We start from the raw sequence: 22,067 nt of genomic DNA, 5'->3' as shown, positions 1-22,067 counted from the left end.
TTGTATTTAAGACCACTGCATACTATTGTTGATTCATCTTTTGATTATGCACTTTTTTAAATATTCCTAAAGCTGCTTATTTATTTACTAACTGCTGGTCTTATTTACTAAGCATGGTCTTGTTCCATGTGAACTTTACAAAATGTATAAAAGCTAAATGATAACTAAAGCATTGATGTTGTACTAAAAAAAAAATGCGATGTCTTATAATTCTTAAATATTTTTAATGCACATTATTCTCGTGCAAATAAGAGGCATTCATTTATAAGTCATGCTTTTTTATGACTGCGTATCGCCTGGTTACTGTACGTTTTAGCATGCAGCACAATTTGTCGTCACTACAAGAACAAAAAAGTCTGAACAAAGTAGAACTCAAGAATTAGTTTCGCAACCCACCAGAAGGTTTGCGGATGACCCAAAGCAGCCGGCAAAACAATAGCACCACAGCTGCAGCTTTCCAACTTCATCGATGTCTTGCGGTACCTGCAGACAAGAACACCGCGCGTCCATTTTGCACTAGTAATGTGTCATCCGCCATCTAAAAACATAGCGAGGGGAGGGGCTCAGTAAGACGTCGCATACCTCCACCACTTTCGCCCAATCCTTAGAGCTCATGGCATCAAACACTATTTCGCTGGACCACGGCACGGCATTGGCTCTTGCTTGGCCACCCGACACCTGCCTTCGCAGTGAAAACGAGTGCAGCTTGCGGGGGTTGATGATAAGGCTCCGGCAGGCTTTGTCGCCAAGGTCAACCACAAGGTTGCGGGTCTTCGGCGATGACGACTTGCTGTGGTCCTTGTTGTTGTCGACCAGCAACCTGAGCTGGACTTGCAAGTCTGTCACTAAGTGGCTCCGGAGTGTCACCTGGCCGGAGATGATTACCTGCAATGGATTTTGACATTTTGTTTTTCAGTGCATGTTAAAGGTTCCAGGTGGTCAAAAGTACTCCACAGCCCTCCACTGCAGCTACTCTTCCTCCTTTTCTACTTTCACTCCTCCTTCCTCCCTTCCCTTATGGCGAAGTCAGGTGTCCACAGAAACAAGTGTGACAGACACAGCGCCTTTCCTTTTTCTGAACCAACTATTATTATAATTATTATTATTATTTTGACACTGTGAGCCACATGCCTGATATTTCTCGACATTCTTTTTGTGGCAGAAAAAAAAAAATAAATGTTAGAAAACGAACACTGGTTACCATATAGCACAACGGGAGCCTAGCAGTGATGTCTAATCACCTAGTTCATGAACCAAGCCAATTTAAGTGCATAGTAAATAATCTCAGGTGGTTAAAATTATCCAGAACTGTTGATAACAGAATCTCTCGTAATAAACAGGCAGCTTTGAGACACGAAACCCCTAATCCTGTACACCTTACCACGAGCACAATGACTCAAATTCTTGGATGGAAATATCTGGGTCGCACAATGCATTATGTCGCAATCTATCGAAGAGTAATTAGGTATTCAGGAGGACTTCACATCAAATCCGAGCAGCAAACAGTGCTGGAATTCTAACTGGCCCATTAACTCCAAGTGGGGGCACGGGTGTACGTCAAAAGACATCAACAAAAAGTTAATTCATAAATTTCTTCAAAGAATAGCTGGATTAGAAGTTAATAAAAAACAGCACAAAAACGAAGATGAGACAGTTTTCGTTTTTATGCTGTTTTTCATTAACTTCTATTATACACCAACTAGCCCGCTAATATGCTCTCTTGGATCAGCTGGATATTTACTTGCTTAAATTTCTTCACTATGCTTCTAAAGGCCTAATTCCATTTCTCCATCGTCTGCTTTGTGCTTGTGCACATTTTCAATTTGCACTGTTACGTCTGGTGTATACTGTCCTTTTGGTAGCAAGCATAAATGTAGTTGACAAAAATTTACCATGTTATTTTTCTGTTCTGGCATTCTGACTAAAATAAATATTGTTCCTCATGGCGTAAAATGCATTTTTTTAGCTTTTTTTTTTTTTTTTTCAGAATATGTACAGAACCTTTACAAGTGCCCTAATGATTGTAGATTTAACTGCCACAATAATAAAATATAATTGTGTGGTTGTTTTTTGGGAAGAATTAAAATATAATAGTACCACTAATAAAGTTACAGTAGTACCACAATCAGTGGCTTTCGTGGGTACTACTATATAACAAGGTGGTACAGTAGCTATGTATCGGTACCAGCGTCAAATTAAACACAACACCACCAAAATAAGAGCAGCAAAAGGAGAAGAATTTTCAGCTGAAAGCTACTGAATACTAGCACACTTTATTTCTGCCTACGAGAATGGCTGCTTGGCAGAGCTGACAAACCCTTCTTGCAATTCCTCTCCGAGGGACAAAACTTGTTCGTTCCAGATTTTGTGTCATAGTTAGCCTATTTGCGTTTAGTAGTGATAGTATGTATTTAATGCTGCAGCGTCATTACCTGCATTTCGACTCCACGGCCTTCCTGCATTCTGACAAGGACGGTGGACGAGGCTGACGAACCGATGGGAACTTCAACTGAAACCTCCTTGTCGCAAATCAGAGCAAAGGGACTGCTCCACTTCCACTGCTGACTTTCAATTCCAAGGTGTAACATCTGAAACAGGCAGGCAGCAATCAACTGTCTAAGCATGCCATAAAAGCCGATCTTGATAACAGCCTATGTGTCAATACATTACATTAACATCATATTATATATGGCCCACATGGCCCAAGCCTGAGTAATCATTCTGCAAAAATTCCTTCAGACCTTGAAGAGTGACATAAGGAATGTCGCACAGGGTACGAACTTGCCTTTCAGAAGAACTATGAGCGCACGATAACGCAGACACTAAAGGCTACTGAATTGCACTTTACACAATAGGACTTTCCATTATGTTCAGAAGCCTGTGCCAGTCCAATGGAATCACGAGGTTCCCAAGAAAACTATTTCACGGAAACACTTCTTAGACTGTGCCTCAAACTAGTAGGAATAAGAAAACACTTAAAATCGTAAAGCAGCCATATTGAAATAAAGAAAACAAAATGGAACGCAAAGCATGTGCGAGAGTGAACCACATGAGAATGAGTGCAGGACTCACCAGTGGTGCTCGGGTGCTCTTCCAAGTGTAGGCGTGCATGTGGCCTGACTGGAGCGATATCTTCTCCACGGTTCCAGCCTAGTGCAGCGATCAAAAAGCCAAGGTGAGAAAGTGTTCTCCCTGAGCTGTTTTATGCCTCCTTTTCAACGGAAGAACATCTCTGTTTTTGCGATATCCTGAATATGCTAGTAAATTTCGACTTCTTCAGCTTGACCGCTCCTGTCATTCATCACACAAGATGTGGTGGTGGCGACAACAAAATCAGCAATAACAAACGATAAAAACTAGAAAAGCAGTTTGGTCAGTGTTATGGCTGCAAGTTGGAGTGCTTGGAGCCCAGGGCCACAAGCATGCCGTTTCAGTAACTGGATTACACCTTATTCAGAATGAGTATTCATACTCACAATCTAATAAGAAGGCAGTGACACGATTTTTGAGGGGTACTATTGATAGAAAAAGTTGTCACATGAAGTACAAGGTGCTTGCGTACCTGACCAAAGCAGATGGTATCTGTCGTGTTGTTGCATACAGCGACGTAACTTGGAAGAACACCAGTGTGTGGATCCTGTTTAAAAAAAATAAAAAAAGGCCATGAAGCATCATGCTGAAGCAAGCGCTTCCATCACCCAGAATGATTGCAGTTTTCAGCAAGCACATCTCCAGAGAAAAATGCACATCAGACAAGTTTCATAAATGAAGAATACCGCAAACGAAGGGGAAACAAGAACTGAAAACATCACACATGCCCTCCAACTTTCCCCTCTGAGGAATCAACAGATTCTAGTGCCAAAACCCAAGCCAAAACCCACCTGACTCCACAAAGCAGCTGCCGTGGACAATGTGTGCACCACGGGCTGGCATAAGCGGATAAAGCAGGGGTCCAAGGATGCCTCAACTTCTACAGCAGGTTCCTGCGATAATAACAACAAAAATGTTGAAAATTCTCAACAAGGTTAAGAGCACAAAGTACTCTCAAAACCTTCGGCAACCATGTGCTTAGCAGACGACTCACCCTGTTGGCTGGCTGGCAGACGACGGCTGAGGCCTTAACACCCACCGAGTCGAGGACACCGATACGAGTAAGGTGAAGCAGTTCCGTGACATCGCATGAAACGTAGCCATTTACCTAGCGGAAGAAATAGAGCATGTCTTCTTTAGAGTACAGCGGCAAATTCAGAGCATGGCTCAGCGTACTCTTAGATAAAAAGCAAGCATACCAATTAACGATACACCGCGATCAACAGATCAAGGCAATGAGACCTCCTAGTACGTGCCCGGGTCCTTGAAATATGAAAAGGTGTTTTGTATTTCAGAGAACAGCAAAGTTTTAAAGACGAACACCGTAGTGGAGATTCCGGGTGATTTCAATTACCTGATGTCTTACTACGCGCACTGATACCGCACAGTGGACGGTTGCCTTACGTTCCGTCTCCATCGAAACAAGGCCTCCATAATCGAGATCGGACATGGGTCCCCTGGTTCAGTAGTGGAGCGTTCTAACCACTGTGCCACCATGGCAGGGACTGAAGAAAACTGTACGAGCAGTAAATGCAACAGGAATGCTAACGATCGATCCCCGATTCAGCAAAACGTGCTTCAAAAAGATTTATAACTGAACAAAACGTTTCTGTTCTCCCACGCATAACCACACATTCCAGAATGTTTTCTGAATTTGGCAAAAGCATGAGTGTGACACGACAACTTGTGAATATTCTCTAGTAGTTGAGTTCAACTCATCTTAAATTGAACACGCAAATAATACAGCACTCATATCGCAGAGGACGAACACAGTAACAAACTATTCACAGGTGCAACGCAGTGGAAGAGAGTTGGGCATACCCCAAGGTTGGTTCGATGCTCCCAGCCGGTGTATGAAAGGCACAGGTGGTCAACGGACACCACAGCAAAATCAAAGTTGGCAGGGCTTGTAGTCGAGTTGTCTAACTTGAATGGCCAAAGGGCCGCTGGTGGAACTGGGAGGAGTAAAATAAATATGTGCATGAGCAGACATAGAAAGAGCAAATAAAAAAGGCGCTGGCAACTAAAGTATAAAAAATAAAAAAAAAACTATTTTCCTAATAACTCAATGTCCTAGCTGCAGAGGCAACAAACACTAATCCTGAAATCTGTTAAGGATGAGAAAGTCCTGATGGTGAGTAGCTGGCACTCCTCTTCCCATGCTTTGTACAGAGCGTTCTGCCTTTATCTGTCTGGGTAGTAAAAAATTCTCCTGTACAAATCACTGGAAGATCTAGGCTCCAAACACCAACCACAGGGCAGCTTGCGGTGGTTTGCATTTCATGATAACTAATTTAACGTTCGACCTTGCGTAAATTTTTTGGAAAAAAGAAAAGAAGAAAAGAAAAGGAAAAAAAAGAAGCTGCATCCTGCTGCGACAGAACGCTTCAACAAAAATAAAGGATTCGACTTAACAGGCTGCGCCATCTGTTGAACTATGTGGCCTGTCCCCATTCTGTTCAGGACTTATTGCATCCTATTTCGCCAGATGGCGCAGCCTGTCAAGTCGGCTGCTTTGTTTGTTTTGACTAAAAGTTCTGCCGTAGTTGACTGCAGCTTATCAGTCAGGCAAGCTCTAAGGCTAAATTATTTATAAAAAAATGTAGGCCATAAAAAGCTGCAGTAGAACCTTGTTGATACATTCCCGGTTCATACGATTTCCCATTTCATGCGCTCAAAATCATGAACAGTAAAGCATCTCCCAGAGAGTTACACTATTTTTTTCCCAGTTAATACTTTCCTGGATAACACAATTTCCCAGTTACTGCGTTCAAAATTTCGACAAATTGTGGCTGTATGTATGTCTTGCGGACAACCGGACATGTGCTAACGAGCACTCATGACATGAAACTAATCAGTGGCACTCATTCGTCACAGTTGCTTTCCTACAGTCATCATCATCATCAGGATGACTGTAGCCTAACTGTCATCATCATCATCATCACTGCAGGGAGAAGGCCTCTCCCACATTCTTTCAATTAACCCGGCCCTGTGCTAGCTGCATTCTCTTAACCCCTGCGAACTTCTTAACCTCTCTCGCCCACCTAACTTTCTGCCTCCTCCTGCTACGCTAGGTGCAAAGGGGTGAGGCATCAAAGAAAGCCAATGAGCTAACATGCAAAGTTTCCGTTCCTGCGGAAACATGACTTCATGAAGAGAAACACAGTAGCTTCTTTGTGGTGCGTTAAGGGTATAGGAGTGAAACATTAGATAACTTTTCGCTTGCATAGAGCTGCCCGGGACTGGGGGATGCACACATGAGCAAAAATGCTGCCACTGTAAGCCGTTGAAATTTGCCTCCACAAATCGTTGGTGTAAAAAAACGAAGCATTCGGAAACGCCCAAGGAAGCGATCCTGGCTGCTCGTCACTGCCTTCTATGAACTGGATTTGTTACTAAATCTCTTCTCCGCTGAGGGCAATGCAAATACTAACTGAATTCTGCGAAAGCCAAAAGAACAGCAGTGCATACTTTATGTTTACTTTTATGCAGTAAGTCTCAATTCTAAATGCCTGTACCTCATTCAGCAGCTAATTTTTTAAAAATCAGGCGGTTCAGGTCATACATTTTCCTGATAATACATATTTTTCGGCATTTAAAAAAAAACATATCAATAAGGCCCAAATAGTCCAGTCATTCGCGCAGGTAATTTTTTACAACTTAGACAAATACCATTTACATGCTCAAGAGGATGCCTTTATCTCAGAGTGCAAATGCTGTAACCAGGGATTCGCTTACCTTTCTGGTCAGCGGGTACATCCAGCGTGACGATGCACGCATCAACAGCCACGCTGGCTCTCCAGCGGGGCACCAGGGCTGGGTCAAAGTGAGAGTCCACCCGCATGCATGCGGCCAATGCCAGAGGAGACATGGCAGTGCCCGAAGTCGGCTCTTCAGAACCCCTGCCAGAGCGCCAAAAATATTTGTAAAAATAAATTAAGGAAGAAAAAGCATGCAATCTGTGCAGTGACACGCCAACTAAGTAAGCTTATTAAACAGAAGTTTACAACCAATCAATCCTTCTCACATAAAAACTGATTTAGGTAATGAAATGTCAGCAACATGGCATGGTTCATTGCTTGAATCGTGCAATACCCTCCAACATCTGTCATACTAGGCTCGTAACGGGGGTCGTCCCATTGAGTTCTGGGGATGTCCCTTGCTTACTCGGTTCCACAAGAACCTATGCCCAAGCTTGCCTCAACTCCAACCTTTCCTTTTTAACTCACTCTGTTTTGGGACTAATCATACCATAATTTCCAATGAAGGGTTGTTTCTACAGCCAGTTAATATTCCTTGAAATGGGGCATCTTTTTAGAACCTGTACATCATCAGGATCTATATCACGCATATGCAAGGCAGGAAGTATGCCCAACACTGCTTAAAGGCCAACTTAAACTAATTTTTTTTTTTATTTATCTTTTACCCACAGTGCCATTTGACATTACAGCGCCATTTGGCTGCAATGTGATCAGTGAGTCCTAAAGCTAATACAGACGAAGTTTCATACTCTGTAGGAAACTATTTCTGTAGTTACAAGCGTTTGAAACCATTTCAGCAGACAACGCATACACTAGGCGACTTGTCGTAGAGTTGGACAATTTCACAAATATGACATAGAAATGGGTGCTCGAGAACCATTCTCAACCCGGGCTCATTGTGTGCGAACGGTCTGCGGACAATGTGCAATCAAAGGCTTGAGGCTGAAGCATGGCTTGATGGTATTAGGTCTGTTACAATGCTGAAGAATTTAAAATTTCTGCCGCAATTACCATGCCAAAACAAATGCAGCCGTCAGGGGTACGAACGTGCTTGGACTGCAAGAAACAAGCGCATCACGTGCATTTCAGACATACGAAAAACTGGGGGGAAACAAACCGTGGTTCACGTTGACGGTTGCTTTTCGTTCGCAGTGCTGTAAATTCATACAATCAATGTTCACATCTCTCATAACACTCGAAAAAAAAACCCACCCACTCGCTGAGGATTCTGCAAGAAGCAACAAGCTGTCAGTATTCAACAAATACAGCTCCCGAGGACCCAATTGCACCCGCTTCTGCGTCGTTTATGACTATTAGTGATGGCCACCCTTTTTCCAGTCTCAGTTCGAGAAACTAGGGTTTTTATGAGTGATTCCTGAAACATTTTCTTCACTTACAAATGTCACAGTTCGCTTTTAAAGCCCTCTCTTGGTGTACTATTATAATACGGTCTTTTTACGGAGCGAAAAATTTTGTTGCAGTTGGCCTTTAACGGGAGACGCGTGAGAAAAAAAATGGCGATTTTCATTTAAAAATTCAGTTTCTTGTTTTTGCTTGTTTTATTATCTTTAACCCTTTCTCTGTCATGTCCACCAACACCAGCCTCGAACTTAGACGCCAAATGATAGATATCTGCGACATGAGCACGTGAAGTGACATACCAGTGAGCAGCACTGAGCTGCTTTTATGATGCCTGCAAATTTCAAACACGGCACCTGCCACTTCTGTGACGTTGCAGGAAGGTAGAAAGAACACTTTGCATTTTGCGACTCCCTCAACGGTTTTCAAAAAAATCAGAAAAAAGTTTTTTCTGTTCCCAAGGACTGCACCCCACTCTCGAAAATGCCGCCGTCATTGGCTCAAAACTGCTGTACCACGTGTTGTCTGTCGGGCTGTCGTGCTACGGTTCAATCAAGGACACACAGGCTTTGAGCAAGTTTTGGAGAAGTTAGGTATCCTACCTTCTCGGGAATTGACTGTACTAAGTAATCTGAGTGACAGTCTGCGAGACTCAAGGATGTCTGCTAAAGAAACTGCTGAGCCTAAGTCCCATCGTCGCCACATGGCGAAGAAAGCTTGCACCGAGGATGCTTTTCGGAGGCAACGCGAGGGACTTGCGTACGCTGCAAGAGAATTCTAATTAAATGTTACTCTGTAGCTATTCAAGCAGCATTTTCCCATGTTTGCTTAAAAAAAGCATCTGATTCATTCATTAAATGTGTTTTGAAATTTTAGAACCTTCTTTTATTAGTTATTTTTAAGCAACCTTACTGCTTGTGCAGGACATTGCTTCAACATTGTATCACTATGAAATTTTGTACGGATGTTCTTTAATATTTCTTATTGCAATTTCTTGTTGTGAATCAAATATAAATTTGCACAAGTATTACAGTTGCACTAATAAAAAACAACTTAAGGAGTAATATTTTTATTAATCCTTAAAAAAAATTATATAGCTAGAACACCTCATTCTCATTGTGCAGAGTGCATCACAAGGAAGGAAATGACATATTGCTTACTGCTTTGTGATTTTTACACTGTGGTCAAAAAAGGTGCACAAAAACACCCTTATATTTCAAATGCATGACTTGCAAAAATTCAACCAAACTAGATAGGCAGGAATTAACACCAGATTTGAGAACAGCTCCTACAAATTGACAAAATGCGAAATTTTTCACCACCTGACTCTAATCTTAAAAAAGTTGCTAAAGAACGCCCTGAGAGGTGATTTTCTCTAACCAGACCTTATAGGTGGCTGCTCGGGTGGAAGAATGATGACCCTCCAAGTATCCGCAACCGCCACGGGTGGGGGCTGGTCCCCAAAGAACGCCAGCGCGGGGAGCTCCAGAAAGCAGGGCTCGCTCTCTGACAGCTCAAACTGCTGGCACGTCACAAAGACCTCCTGGCACGGTTCCCAGTACTGAAGGTTGCACCGCAATGCCTGTCACACATGAATGCAGCAGCATAACGTCAAAACAAAGACTGTCACAAACTGTTGATAATCCCTTCCCTCTTTTGTCCATTCTATTCTAGTCCCTAGCTATAGCTGTATACAGCGCAGTCAGTTAAACAAGGCTTGATAAAATAATGGCCTTCCTTTAATACTTACATACTTTTCAGTGGCAAATGCAACGGAAAACATTTCTCGCACACAAATTTCAGAGAAAAATATGTTTGCCTAAGAGAATGTGTGACATAAATGACTGCACAAGAACTACATACAACACAATTTCATTCCCACAAAAACCAGTCTTTGTAGCATCGTTATGTCTGCTGTACTTACGGGTGGAGCGGAAGTGCTTGCTGTGCCCGTCGACGAGAAGGGAACTGGATAGACGTCAACTCGGGTCAGGACCCGTGGCTCGGGGTAGCGCCAGGTCATCACACCGGCGTCGCCATTCTTGAGCGGACGGCGAAAGACAATCTCGTTCGGGTTGGGAGTACCTGAAGTGCAGGAACCCATTAAAAATATGGAATGCCAAGATGTGCTGGAAACAAGACTTGCCATCGTCTTGGATGTACTGGAAGCTGCCATTGCGCAGGTCGTCACACCACGACTTTCCTTGGTGGGCTTTTGCACTGCCACTGGCTGTTTTTGGTGTTTCCAAGACTTTTCCCCGAGGAGCTATTTTTTCGAGCCTTTCTGTAACAGACTGAGAAAAAAAGAGAGCCGAAGGTGGTGTTGTTGGCCATTTCATGACAATGGATAACCACTGTACAACTCATTATTCACAGACCGTAGTGAAGACTTGACATCGACTCCATCATCATCATCATCATTATCAGCCTGACTATACCCACTGCAGGGCGAAGGCCTCTCCCATATTGTCACGGGTTCTCTCGTTACCCGGACGGCAGTCGAGAAGGACAGAGTCAAAGGACGGGGTTGAGGCACAGGAGGCAGAGAGCAGGCGCTTTACCAGGCAAAAGCAGCGGCGTCCCAGAACCACGCGCACTCCGCAGAACTTCGTCTTCTTCTCCCTCCAGAGCTGACACGGTTAGCGCGGGTTACACTACTCCTCCCCCTGGAAGGCGCATCGTCCCGATGCGCGCTCCAGCGTAACTGAAACGTTAAATCGAGCAGAGCTCAGAGTCAGAATACGTGGTTCTAGCGTTCACAGTAAGTTTTGAGGCGAACCACATGCACCACTTCAGGATGAGGGGGCCGACGAGATGTGCTTGGAACAATCGGAATCACCTCGTAATTTACGTCGCTTATACGGCGAACGACCTCGTATGGGCCAAAGTAACGTTTTAGCAGCTTCTCGCTGAGACCGCGACGGCGAACGGGAGTCCACACCCACACTTTATCACCAGGTGCAAAATGAACTTCACGATGCCGGAGGTTGTACCTGCGTGCATCGACGTGCTGGCGGTCTTGGATGCGTAGGCGTGCCAACTGTCGGGCTTCTTCTGCGTGCTGGGATATCAGTTGGACATCGTCGTAAGAGTAGGCCTCCGGCTCATGGGGAAGCATGGCGTCAAGCATGGTAGTCACCTCTCGGCCATGCACCAGGCGGAACGGCGAAAATCCGGTTGTTTCCTGAGTTGCGGTGTTATAAGCGAACGTTACGTAGGGAAGAATATCGTCCCATGTACGGTGCTCGACGTCCACATACATAGATATCATGTCGGCCATAGTCTTATTAAGGCGCTCTGTGAGCCCATTCGTTTGGGGGTGGTATGCGGTAGTTTTCCGGTGGTGCGTGTTGCTTAAACGCAAGATCTCCGCCATTAGCTGGGACACGAACGCGGCACCGCGATCTGTGATCAAGACTTCGGGAGCACCGTGACGCAGGACGATGGACTCGACGAAAAACTTCGCTACATCAGCCGCTGTTGCAGAAGGTAAAGCTCGCGATTCAGCATACCGTGTGAGGTAATCCGTAGCAACAGCAATCCAGCGGCGTCCCGAGTTGGACGTAGGGAAAGGTCCTAGCAGGTCCATGCCTACCTGCTGGAACGGAGTCATAGGCGGCGGAATAGGGTGAAGATGTCCTGCGGGTTGTACGGGCGGAGTCTTACGTCTTTGACATTCGCGGCAGGTCCTGGTATAGTGACGAACAGTCTTAGCAAGTTGAGGCCAGTAATACTTGGAACGAATTCGTGCGAGTGTTCGGCTGTATCCCAAATGCCCGGAAGTTGGGTCGTCATGACAGGCGTCCATAATTTCATTACGTAGGTCAGCCGGAATAACCAGTAGCCAAGACCTCGCACTCGCTGCGAAGCTCTTTTTGTATAGCACATTGTTGCGAAGACGTAATGCGGGTAGAACGCGCAAGAAGACGCGTGGAATGGTGCCTTCTTGACCTTCCAGATGGGCGATTACTTCACGGAGTTCAGTGTCGTGTCGCTGCCGTGCTGCCATATCGACCGTGCTTATGGTACCTATAAAAGCATCTTCATACTCGTCGTCTTTACCGTCAGATGCTGATTCTATAGGGGCTCTTGAGAGGCAGTCAGCATCTGTGTGCCTGCGACCGGACTTATAAACTATTGTAACATCGAATTCTTGCAACTGAAGGGCCCACCGTGCAAGTCGCCCTGAAGGGTCTCTCAGAGTGCTGAGCCAACATAGAGAGTGATGGTCGGTAACCACCTGAAATGGGCGTCCGTACAAGTAGGGTCTGAACTTGTTAATCGCCCAAACTACCGCGAGGCATTCTTTTTCAGTGGTCGAGTAGTTAGTCTCCGCCTTCGATAATGCTCGACTTGCGTAAGCGATTACACGCTCGGTCCCGTTCTGTTTTTGAATGAGTACGGCTCCGAGGCCCTTGTTGCTGGCGTCTGTATGAACTTCAGTCTCGGCGTCCTGGTCAAAGTGCCCGAGTACAGGGGAGGTCTGTAAGCTTTGTTTAAGGCGGTCGAATGCACGCTGCTGTTCATCTGACCACTGGAAGGCGACGTTCTCCTTTGTGAGATGAGTAAGTGGTGCAGCGACATGAGAAAAATTGGGAACAAAGCGCCTATAGTAAGCACAGAGGCCCAGAAACCTCCGTACAGCGTTCTTGTCCGATGGTGTAGGAAAGGAGGTGACGGCGGCTGTTTTATCGGGATCTGGACAAACACCCGCGCTGCTGACGACGTGGCCAAGAAATTTTAATTCATCGTAGGCAAACTTGCACTTTGTTGGCTTCAGAGTGAGGCCTGCGCTTCTTATAGCTTGTAGTACTGCTCTCAGGCGAAGAAGATGATCGGAGAACGTGCTTGAGAAGATTACAACATCGTCAAGGTAGACCAGACAAGTTTGCCACTTCAGTCCGGCCAAGACGGTGTCCATAACGCGCTGAAAGGTTGCTGGGGCGGTACAGAGGCCGAACGGCATCACTTTAAACTCATATAGACCATCCGGGGTGATAAAAGCAGTCTTCTCTCGGTCGCGCTCATCAACTTCGATTTGCCAGTAACCACTTTTCAGATCTATGGATGAAAAGTAACGGGCATGTCGTAGATGATCAAGTGCGTCATCAATGCGAGGAAGGGGATAAACATCCTTCTTGGTGACGTTGTTGAGACGGCGATAGTCAACACAGAATCGAAGAGTGCCATCCTTTTTCTTTACTAGTACCACTGGAGCTGCCCATGGGCTGTGCGAGGGTTGGATTATATCGTCGGCCAGCATTTCTCGCACTTGGTTCTGAATAATTTCACGTTCTTTGAAAGAAACTCGGTAAGGCGACTGACGAACAGGGTGAGCAGCGTCATCGGTAATTATTCTGTGTTTGGCAATGGTCGTCTGGCGAACTCCGGATGACGTAGAGAAGCAGTCTTGGAATTCTGCAAGCAGCGCTATCAATTCGGCCCTCTCGCTCACAGAGAGATTGGGTGCAATGCTTACACCCAAAGGTGCATCGTTCTGCTGCGAAGAGGATGAGCAAGCACCTTCCGACAGGGCAACAACTTGAATAGGGGCGGTAATGCTCTCCATGGTACCGAGAGCCGTGCCTTTCGTAAGGCGCTGGGGAGTGCCACAAAAGTTGGTGACTAGGACGTATACGCAGCCAGTATCCAGCTGCGCGATACCTCGAGCAACACCAAGACCCCGTTCAAGGAGCAGTTGATCACTTCCTTCCAGCAGAACTTCGCCAGAAGCAACGTGGTCGGACGTGACAGGGAGAAATACGCTAGACTGGGGCGGTATGGTTACGTGCTCCGCCAAGACGCGTGCCGTGCAAACTTGGGGCTTTGTTTGCGCCGAGGTATATCGAGGTTGACTAAGCGTGAGGCGGCGGTCGGTAAAGTCGATTACAGCGCTGCAATCACTCAAAAAATCCATGCCGAGAATAATGTCTCTGGAACATTTCGATAGTACAACAAAGGTAACCGGGCACCTGAGACCGTTAATCTCAATACGAGCAGTGCATCTGCCGATTGGGCTCACGAGGTGGCCTCCAGCGGTTCTGATATCGGGGCCATCCCACTGCGTCGTTACTTTGCGAAGTTGGCGGCATAGCTCCCCACTCATAACAGAATAGTCTGCACCTGTGTCAACGAGTGCCGTCACGTCGTATCCGTCGATCACAACATCGAGGTTATTGTACACTGTGGCGCGACGGTCGTCGGAAGCTCCGTCGGGGAGTTCGTCGTGAAGTTGGTCAGAAAGCTCGTCGGAAAGCTCGGCGGGAAGTTCGGCGAGAAGTTCGGCGCGAAGTTCGTCGGGAAGGTCGTCGGGTTGATCGTCGGTTCGCGTGGGGGAGCGGGGCGAAAAACGTGGAGGCTCTTTAACAGGAACGGGTTCGGCAACGTCACCTCCAGACGTCGCCGGGCTTAGTTTTCCCGATGAGGGGACAGGCTTTGCCGTCGATTGCTGCGAAGGGGAGAATCGTACCGGCGGGATGGTGTCGAGCGAAGGTCGCGACGTGAAGACCGGTCGGGTGGTGGTGAACGGCGCAGATAGTCCGCGATGTCGCGGGGTTGCTCGCCGAACTCCGGGCGGGGAGCATTCCGCTGGAAACCACGAAGACCAAGCTCGCGGTAAGGGCAGCGACGGTAGACGTGGCCTGCTTCTCCGCAGTGGAAGCATAGTGGGCGTTGGTCGGTTGTCCTCCACGCGTCAGCCTTGCTCATCCATTGCTGCTGCGGACGAAGATCGTACACAGGGACACGGGGTTGTGCAGGCAAGTACTGACGGCGAGCAGGCGGCGGTGGTGGCTGCTGCGGCGGCGGACGACTAGCAACGGACGCGTACGTCTCAATGGGCTGAGTGGGTGAAGAAGCAGCGGAGCACTGTGGATAAAGGGCACGTTGTACTTCTTCGCGGACAGCATCCGTGAGGGCGCAGGATGCCGTACCATCAGCAGGTGGAAGCAGCTGCCGTATTTCCTCGCGTACAACTTCGCGGATGATCTCGCGTAGGTTTGCGGTGTCGAGGGAACCGACAGGAAAGCGAGCAGCTGAAAGGTTGGAAACGCTGGGACCTCCAGCAAGGCGACGATAATGGTCCGCTCGCGTAACCAAGGCTCGCTCGATGTTCGTCGCCTCATTTACAAATTGTGCCACTGTAGTCGGCGGATCACGAATAAGCCCGCCGAAAATGTCACTCTTGACGCCCCGCATAAGTGCACGCACCTTTTTTTCCTCGGTGGCACGGGGGTTGGCACGGGAGCTAAGTCGTAGGACGTCTTGAACAAAACTCGTTACAGTTTCGTCGGGTCGTTGTACTCTCGTTTGCAGAAGGTCTTCTGCTCGCTGTCGCCGATACTGATTGGCGAACGTCCGTCGCAGCTCTTCCTTACAGATGTCCCAGGATGTAAGGGAGGCCTCGTGGTTTTCGAACCAGTGCCGAGCCGTACTGTCCAGGCAGAAATACAAATTCTGAAGACAGTTTTCGGCATTCCAGCCATTGTGGCGGGCCACACGTTCGTACTGCTCCAGCCAATCCTCCACATCTTCGGAGGCATCGCCATGAAACGTGGCAGCCGCTCGAGGAGCCATCGGTAGGTACACCACGGACGGTGCAAGAAACGAGTCCGTCTGTTGACATTGGGTCGTGGTACTCCGGGCCATTGTAAGTAGTGAAGAGCCTGAGTTCGGCAACAGACCAAATTCAGGGGCGAGCCCTTGAAGTCGCCGACTGGCACGTATCTCGGCCTCCTCGTCGAAGGGGCGGCGGCTGAGACTTGGGGGCGAACTCAGAGTAGCGGGTTTTGAGGGGCTGTGATGCATTTACCCTGCGTCTCCACCAGAATGTCACGGGTTCTCTCGTTACCCGGACGGCAGTCGAGAAGGACAGAGTCAAAGGACGGGGTTGAGGCACAGGAGGCAGAGAGCAGGCGCTTTACCAGGCAAAAGCAGCGGCGTCCCAGAACCACGCGCACTCCGCAGAACTTCGTCTTCTTCTCCCTCCAGAGCTGACACGGTTAGCGCGGGTTACAATATTTCTCCACTTAACCCTGGTTCTGTGCTAGCTGCATCCACTTGACCCCTGCGAACTTCTTAACCTCATCCGCCCACCTAACTTTCTGCCGCCCCCAGCTACGCTTTCCTTCCCTTGGAATCCAGTTTGTTATCCTAAGCGACCATCGGTTATCCTCAAATACTAAGTAGAAGCTGCATCAAGGCGCACAAACCGTTGTGTTATAACAAGCATTAGTTAGGGTACCCTGGCATAACTACAAAATGACAGAAAATTTTAGCTGTTTTAACATAATTCCCAACCAACTTGCCCAACAGGCCACTTTGCTTAGAAACTTTAGCTTTTGCAAAAAGGTGCAGGAATAATTGACATTTCAAATATTGTCATCACAGTCATTGCAAATATTAAGTTGTGTAGTGCAGATATCCACACATCTGCATCTGTGCTGTCATTCTAGCCATGTGATAATGTGAATAAAATTTTGTTGTCATTCGATTATAATTTGAGAAGTTGACATTCAGAAGCCATAAAATATACTTCATGGCCAAGTAGTGGTGCTTACTATTTAGGAATGTCCTAGAATAGCTATCTGGGCTAGTTGGGGCAAGTTTATAAAAAAAAACAAAAAAAACAGCATGTGCATATCGTACAAAAAGACAACACAAAACAGTGTTAGCGCCATTTTTTTTTTTTTTTTTTTCAGAAAGAGAGCACAATGCTTGCATTTGCAGCGTGAAACTGGCAGCGTAAATTTATATCAATGCCATATTTTAGGCGCTAGTATTAGTTCATGCATAATCAACCAACTTTTCTCAGTGTCAACTTCTGTGAAATTACTATGGTACATTACTAAGGTTACCAAAGCTTGGTGACATTAAAAGTGCTGATCATTGATATACCTGCTTCCCAGCTAAGAGTACTTATACATACTTCCACTCATAATTTGCATAACACATTTTTAGTGATATAAATCGGGCCAATTTAATCTTGTGCCCTCTTGGCCACTCTGTAGTTTTCAGTGACAGAAGATGCTTAACACTGAAGCTGACTGAATTTTTCACTTTGCTTCTATGTTTACACCTCTTGTACAAACTAGCCTGATGTGAAAACAAACAATCAAGACGGTGCAACAATGGTTATTTAAGGGGTACAGAGCCTGAAATTGCAAAAAAATAAAATTTTTGAAAATGACATTTTTGATGTCTACAGGCAAAGTTCTACATACTAATGGATTCATTCTCTGTTAGTGCTTTTCTTGTTTTTCACAACACAAATTTTTGACTGTTTGCTAGTTTAGAATAGCACAGGCAAAGGAATAATTTTAATTACAGTGTGCTGCTACGTGATTAAAGTATACAATGTTAATAACTGATTTCTCAATTTGTGCATGCTAATTTTTTGTGCATTCTAATTTAAATTGCTGGTCAACAAGTCCTCCCTACATTTAACTCAATAAGTTGTAAGGTAACCAATATCAAGAAAGTACTTCCTACATAGTACCTCTTTTACTGTGTGCTATATAGCCACATGTTAATACAGTCAAACCTTATAATAGCGAAGTAGTACGGGGCGCGAAAATTTGTTTGTTACATCCGATATTTGTTATAAATGTGCGCACCCAAATTCCTGTAAATAAGTGTGCTAATAAAACGAAACAAAATGCGCACTAATATGGACAACACAAAGGTGCGAAAATGCACAATTTTTTAATTAAAAGCTTCATATAAACATGAAATCTTGCTTTTAATTCCGTGTTGGAGAGCAAAAATGAATACTATGAAGGGATTCTAGCTCCGTGCACAATTTGCGCTACGGAGCCAATGGACTCGGGGAGTGTAGCACGTGTGCACGGGTAGGTCGCAGTGGCAGTGGCATGGCAGGGGCTCACGCCATGACGAGGCAATGGTGATGACATGCCAGTCACATGCCTGTCAGCCGTTACATGGCCGGATTCGAGCAGCAGCGGCGGCGACACTCGAGTTTGGCCATGGCCATTCATGACTTCCAAGATCACTGCGCGCAGAGGTGTGATCTCGAAGGCCAAAGGTCATTGGTACTAGTATTTATCGCCGCCACTAGATGACGTGGCATGCGAACGCGCGGGCGATTTAAACACACTTTGGCGGTGCTGCTCGAGTCCGGCCATGGCCGTTCATGACCTCAGAGATCACTGCGCGTGGGGATGTGATCTAAGAGGCTGACGGTACTTTTTGTGTCCGCCGCTAAATGGCACGGCACGCGAACGCACGGGCGATTTAAACACACTTCAGTGGTGGGCGATTCGATTGATTGAAATATTGCGTTTCTTGATGGTTTTTCCAGCTCCTTTACGCATTTTTTGCCGTTTAAATGCAAAGAACTGCTTCGTTATAACCGATCAAGAGTCAGATTTTGAAATTTTTATTTCGTTATACAGAAATAACTCCCATAGAAATAAACCATACACCAACCAAACTTTGATTTCAGTTTGTTTTATCTGATAATTCGCTATATCCGTGTTCGTTATAGCAAGGTTTGACTGTAGTAGTTTTCTTATCAGATTTCTTTTTTCTATTTTTTTTGCAAACAAGTAAGGGAGATGTCTAATACCTTGAAAATTAACTAACATATCAGAAAAGTCATTATATACTTTATATACTTGAAATCAGTGTAGAAAGCAGATTGAGACTGCACATTTTCATTGCATAGTCTGAAAAGTAGAGAAAGAAGTCCAAAGAGCCCTGCCCCCCTTAAAGTTATCGTACACCTCTGGACCAATCTTCAAAAATTTTTACAAGGTAAAGCTTGGATGACTTATGAGTAGAGGTTGAACCCTACAGTAAACTACAAAAAAGGAAGAGGGGGGGGGGGGGGTAATAAAAGTATGGCAAATTCTATTTTCAAAATTCAGTTTATATAAAAAAAAAGGTCAGTTTTTGCTGCATGCAAGGCATACCTATCTGGTTTTTGACTGAGTTACACTTGTTGAATATTAAAGTTGAATATTAACCAAGTAGGGATGAAACAGTGGTACTAGTATATCATTGGGTAAGTGGTGTAATTGTGCAATTTGAGATGCTATATCTCTAGCTTACACCCTTCTACAGACCAGGAAGCAGCAACTGCTAGCAAAATAAACTGCTTGTAATAATACTCCTGCAGCTACACATTTTAAAAAGGTTTACCAACAGCATGTAGGACACTGACACGAAATTCATGAAAGAGCGCCATGTTCATGGCTACCACTGTGACAGAGCAGCAACTTCATCACTGCCACACACACTATATGATGCCTCGCCCCTCCGCTCAACCTAGCACAACAACCCAACCTCAACTTGCATCTGCCGGCCATCTCATTTAGCTTTCATTACTTTTTTAATGACGATAGCAATTCCTTCTCCAGGCACAGCACCAAGCACTACCATTTGCACTCTAATTGCTGGCGAATAAACTGTTCACGATAAAAATGATGTAGAGATAGACGCCAAGTAAATTTGAACCACACAGGAAGGCCACATCAAATTTATTAGCACTTTATTCACAGAAAATAATAACCGCAAGAAATAAAGACAAACTGGAATTTGTGTTCTGAAATAAACACTAAAGACTGCTGAATCTCAAAAAAAATAATAATAAAAACCGACAAATCCAACTTCTGCTTACGAGAGATGCTGAAAGCTACATAAGCCACTTTTTCCCATAGCGCTCATCATCAAGGGCACCTGAATCATGAGATTTGGTTACATTTACTTCACGAGTGACCCAAGGTTCCCTTTTTAAGAATGCTTCATTCTAATCAAGTGATATTTCATCAAATGCTGGAATGCATGAGGTTTATTCATCAGCAAGGGACAAACAAACAAACAAAAAAGAACCTTAGTACTGATCACTGGCTGCATATTACCGAGGCGCTTTCATTTTTTACCCTAGACCAGACTTTTATGCATGCTGTTACACAAGCATCAACGACGAGGAGACAAGAAAAGTAACGTTACAACTCACAGCCACGAGCTGCGCCGTGTGGTGAGCTGCCATTGTGCAAAATTGCAGCTGCGTAGGTCCGAAATGAAGAGGAAGCACGTCACAGTGGACCCTCAGCACACTGTGAGCAGTCGGAAGACCGGACAACTGCTCCCAGAAGCTGTCTGTCCACACCACAAAGGTAGATGGTCCCACAAGTGACACACACTGCTGACCGGCCAGGGCATATAGCTGAAGTGACGACAGGGTATTCTTGCTCTCAATGCTCGATGGGACACCTGCATGTGGAGGGTGAAAGCTAACACTAGGATCGGGTTGGTAACATCCAACCTTTCCGCTGTCCAACAAAGTTTACGAGCAAAATTTTGTACTGCCTTAGACACAGATAATGCAAAGCCTTTTATGCCCCTTTGAATTAACACAGTCTCACAAAAGCATGTCATAAGTATATGAACTTATACTAAAAGGAGTTATGTAGTCACAGCCGCATATCTAACATAGCACAGAAAAATTTTTGCTTTATCAAACATAACATTCTGATACTATCAACTGCACTGTATTCCCATCACCCCATTTTCGGACAAGCTAAAAACAAAATTGGCAAAACTTGTTGAAACCCTATGTACACTAAAGGTGCAATCAATTAGCCTACTGGTAGTTGCACTATTGGATGAAATAGGTATAGTCAGTATAGATTACAGCATAATAACCATTATATCGCATCACGTGAAGCAAAGGCAGTAGGAGGGAGCTATGCAAACAGGCAGTTTGACAGGAGCAAACAGTGCATGTCCCTCAGTATAATGTTGACAGAGGGAAAGATGCCTTTTGAAAAAACTAGCAAGAAAACATTTACAAAATGAAATTACAAATGCCTGTCTACCTTACCCAACACTGAACAAAACCAGCGATAACGAACAGGAATGTTTTTTTCCATTCAAACTCGACAATTAAAAAGGGGCACTCGTTATTTCATCACTGCAATACCCAATTCACTCAAAAATTTTTTCCCGAGCGAACAAGCATCCTGTACAGTTCTTTCCATGGTGCCACATGGGGTGCGTGCACCATGTTTCGAACTTCATTCGTTGCTAACGCTGATCATAGGGCTTCGAATCTTAGATGCCGTGATAAGGAAGAAGGGAAATTTCAACAGACCCTGTGAGGAGCAAAGCAGTTCCACGTTAGAGGCATGGCTCTCCAAAGCCAGCACCATCTTGAACCCGTGGTGGTGGTTGTGCTGGGCAGGGAAGTCGAGAGACAGGACGACCTGATCCATCTCCAGTTTAGTCGAGAGCCTGCGTAGTGATTTTCGCATACACACACACAAAAAAAATCCAAAGTAAGCCTGTGTGTTGTGGCAGAAAAAGCAGAGTTTCCACGCTGGTAGCTCTTCGTCAAAGCAAAAAAGATGTGTTCGACATATAAGATATTGAAACATACTGATGAACAAGTGAGAGCATTTTGTTGTTTTGTAACCAGTGAACTAATCAACCGACAGTAACAAACAAAATACCACAAATTTGAAGAAGCTGTTGCTTTTCATATGGCTATTGCCATTCCCTCCAACAGAACACAAAGTGGGAAAGAGACTTAATATGTTACACACAAGCAGTACTGACCTGAGCATGCTTTGCAATGTTTAATTAATCCATTAAGTGTTTATTCCAAGAGTTGCTCTGTTAAGTGTATAGGCTGTAAACATTTAGATCCCTGCATGGTTCACATGGTGAAACAGGATATAGATCTTATGCCAACAACCACATGCGAACATCATGTTGAGTTAAAACGTAAAGTATGCTACATTCCTTTCTTTGCTGATCAACAGTGATTTGTCTATACGAGGCATTCTTCGTCTTTTTAGCCTCAGAAAGTTCCAACAGGTTCCAAATAAAAAGTCT

At 45.2% G+C, this 22,067-nt stretch overlaps 1 protein-coding gene across 1 annotated transcript in view; it reads right to left on the bottom strand.

The window, feature by feature from the left end:
• Positions 1–22,067, bottom strand: part of Vps13B (vacuolar protein sorting 13B) — a 105,343-nt gene that overhangs the window by 33,393 nt on the left and 49,883 nt on the right. Inside the window, exons 29-42 of the mRNA XM_084582551.1 lie at positions 21,325–21,464; positions 20,188–20,444; positions 10,357–10,504; positions 10,135–10,295; positions 9,596–9,792; positions 6,829–6,992; positions 4,912–5,045; positions 4,085–4,198; positions 3,882–3,983; positions 3,563–3,637; positions 3,073–3,150; positions 2,433–2,588; positions 583–885; positions 397–483 (exon numbers count right to left, since the gene is read on the bottom strand). Coding sequence (XP_084438677.1) covers positions 397–483; positions 583–885; positions 2,433–2,588; positions 3,073–3,150; positions 3,563–3,637; positions 3,882–3,983; positions 4,085–4,198; positions 4,912–5,045; positions 6,829–6,992; positions 9,596–9,792; positions 10,135–10,295; positions 10,357–10,504; positions 20,188–20,444; positions 21,325–21,464 — 2,116 coding nt within the window. The remainder of the gene's footprint in view (positions 1–396; positions 484–582; positions 886–2,432; positions 2,589–3,072; positions 3,151–3,562; positions 3,638–3,881; positions 3,984–4,084; positions 4,199–4,911; positions 5,046–6,828; positions 6,993–9,595; positions 9,793–10,134; positions 10,296–10,356; positions 10,505–20,187; positions 20,445–21,324; positions 21,465–22,067) is intronic.

Source organism: Amblyomma maculatum, chromosome 10 (genome assembly GCF_055883805.1).
Source record: "Amblyomma maculatum isolate TAMU_Amacu chromosome 10, ASM5588380v1, whole genome shotgun sequence".
Classification (NCBI taxonomy): Eukaryota; Metazoa; Arthropoda; class Arachnida; order Ixodida; family Ixodidae; genus Amblyomma; species Amblyomma maculatum.
The sequence above is the reverse complement of the archived record's forward strand: the minus strand, read 5'-3'. Positions and strand labels throughout refer to the sequence as shown.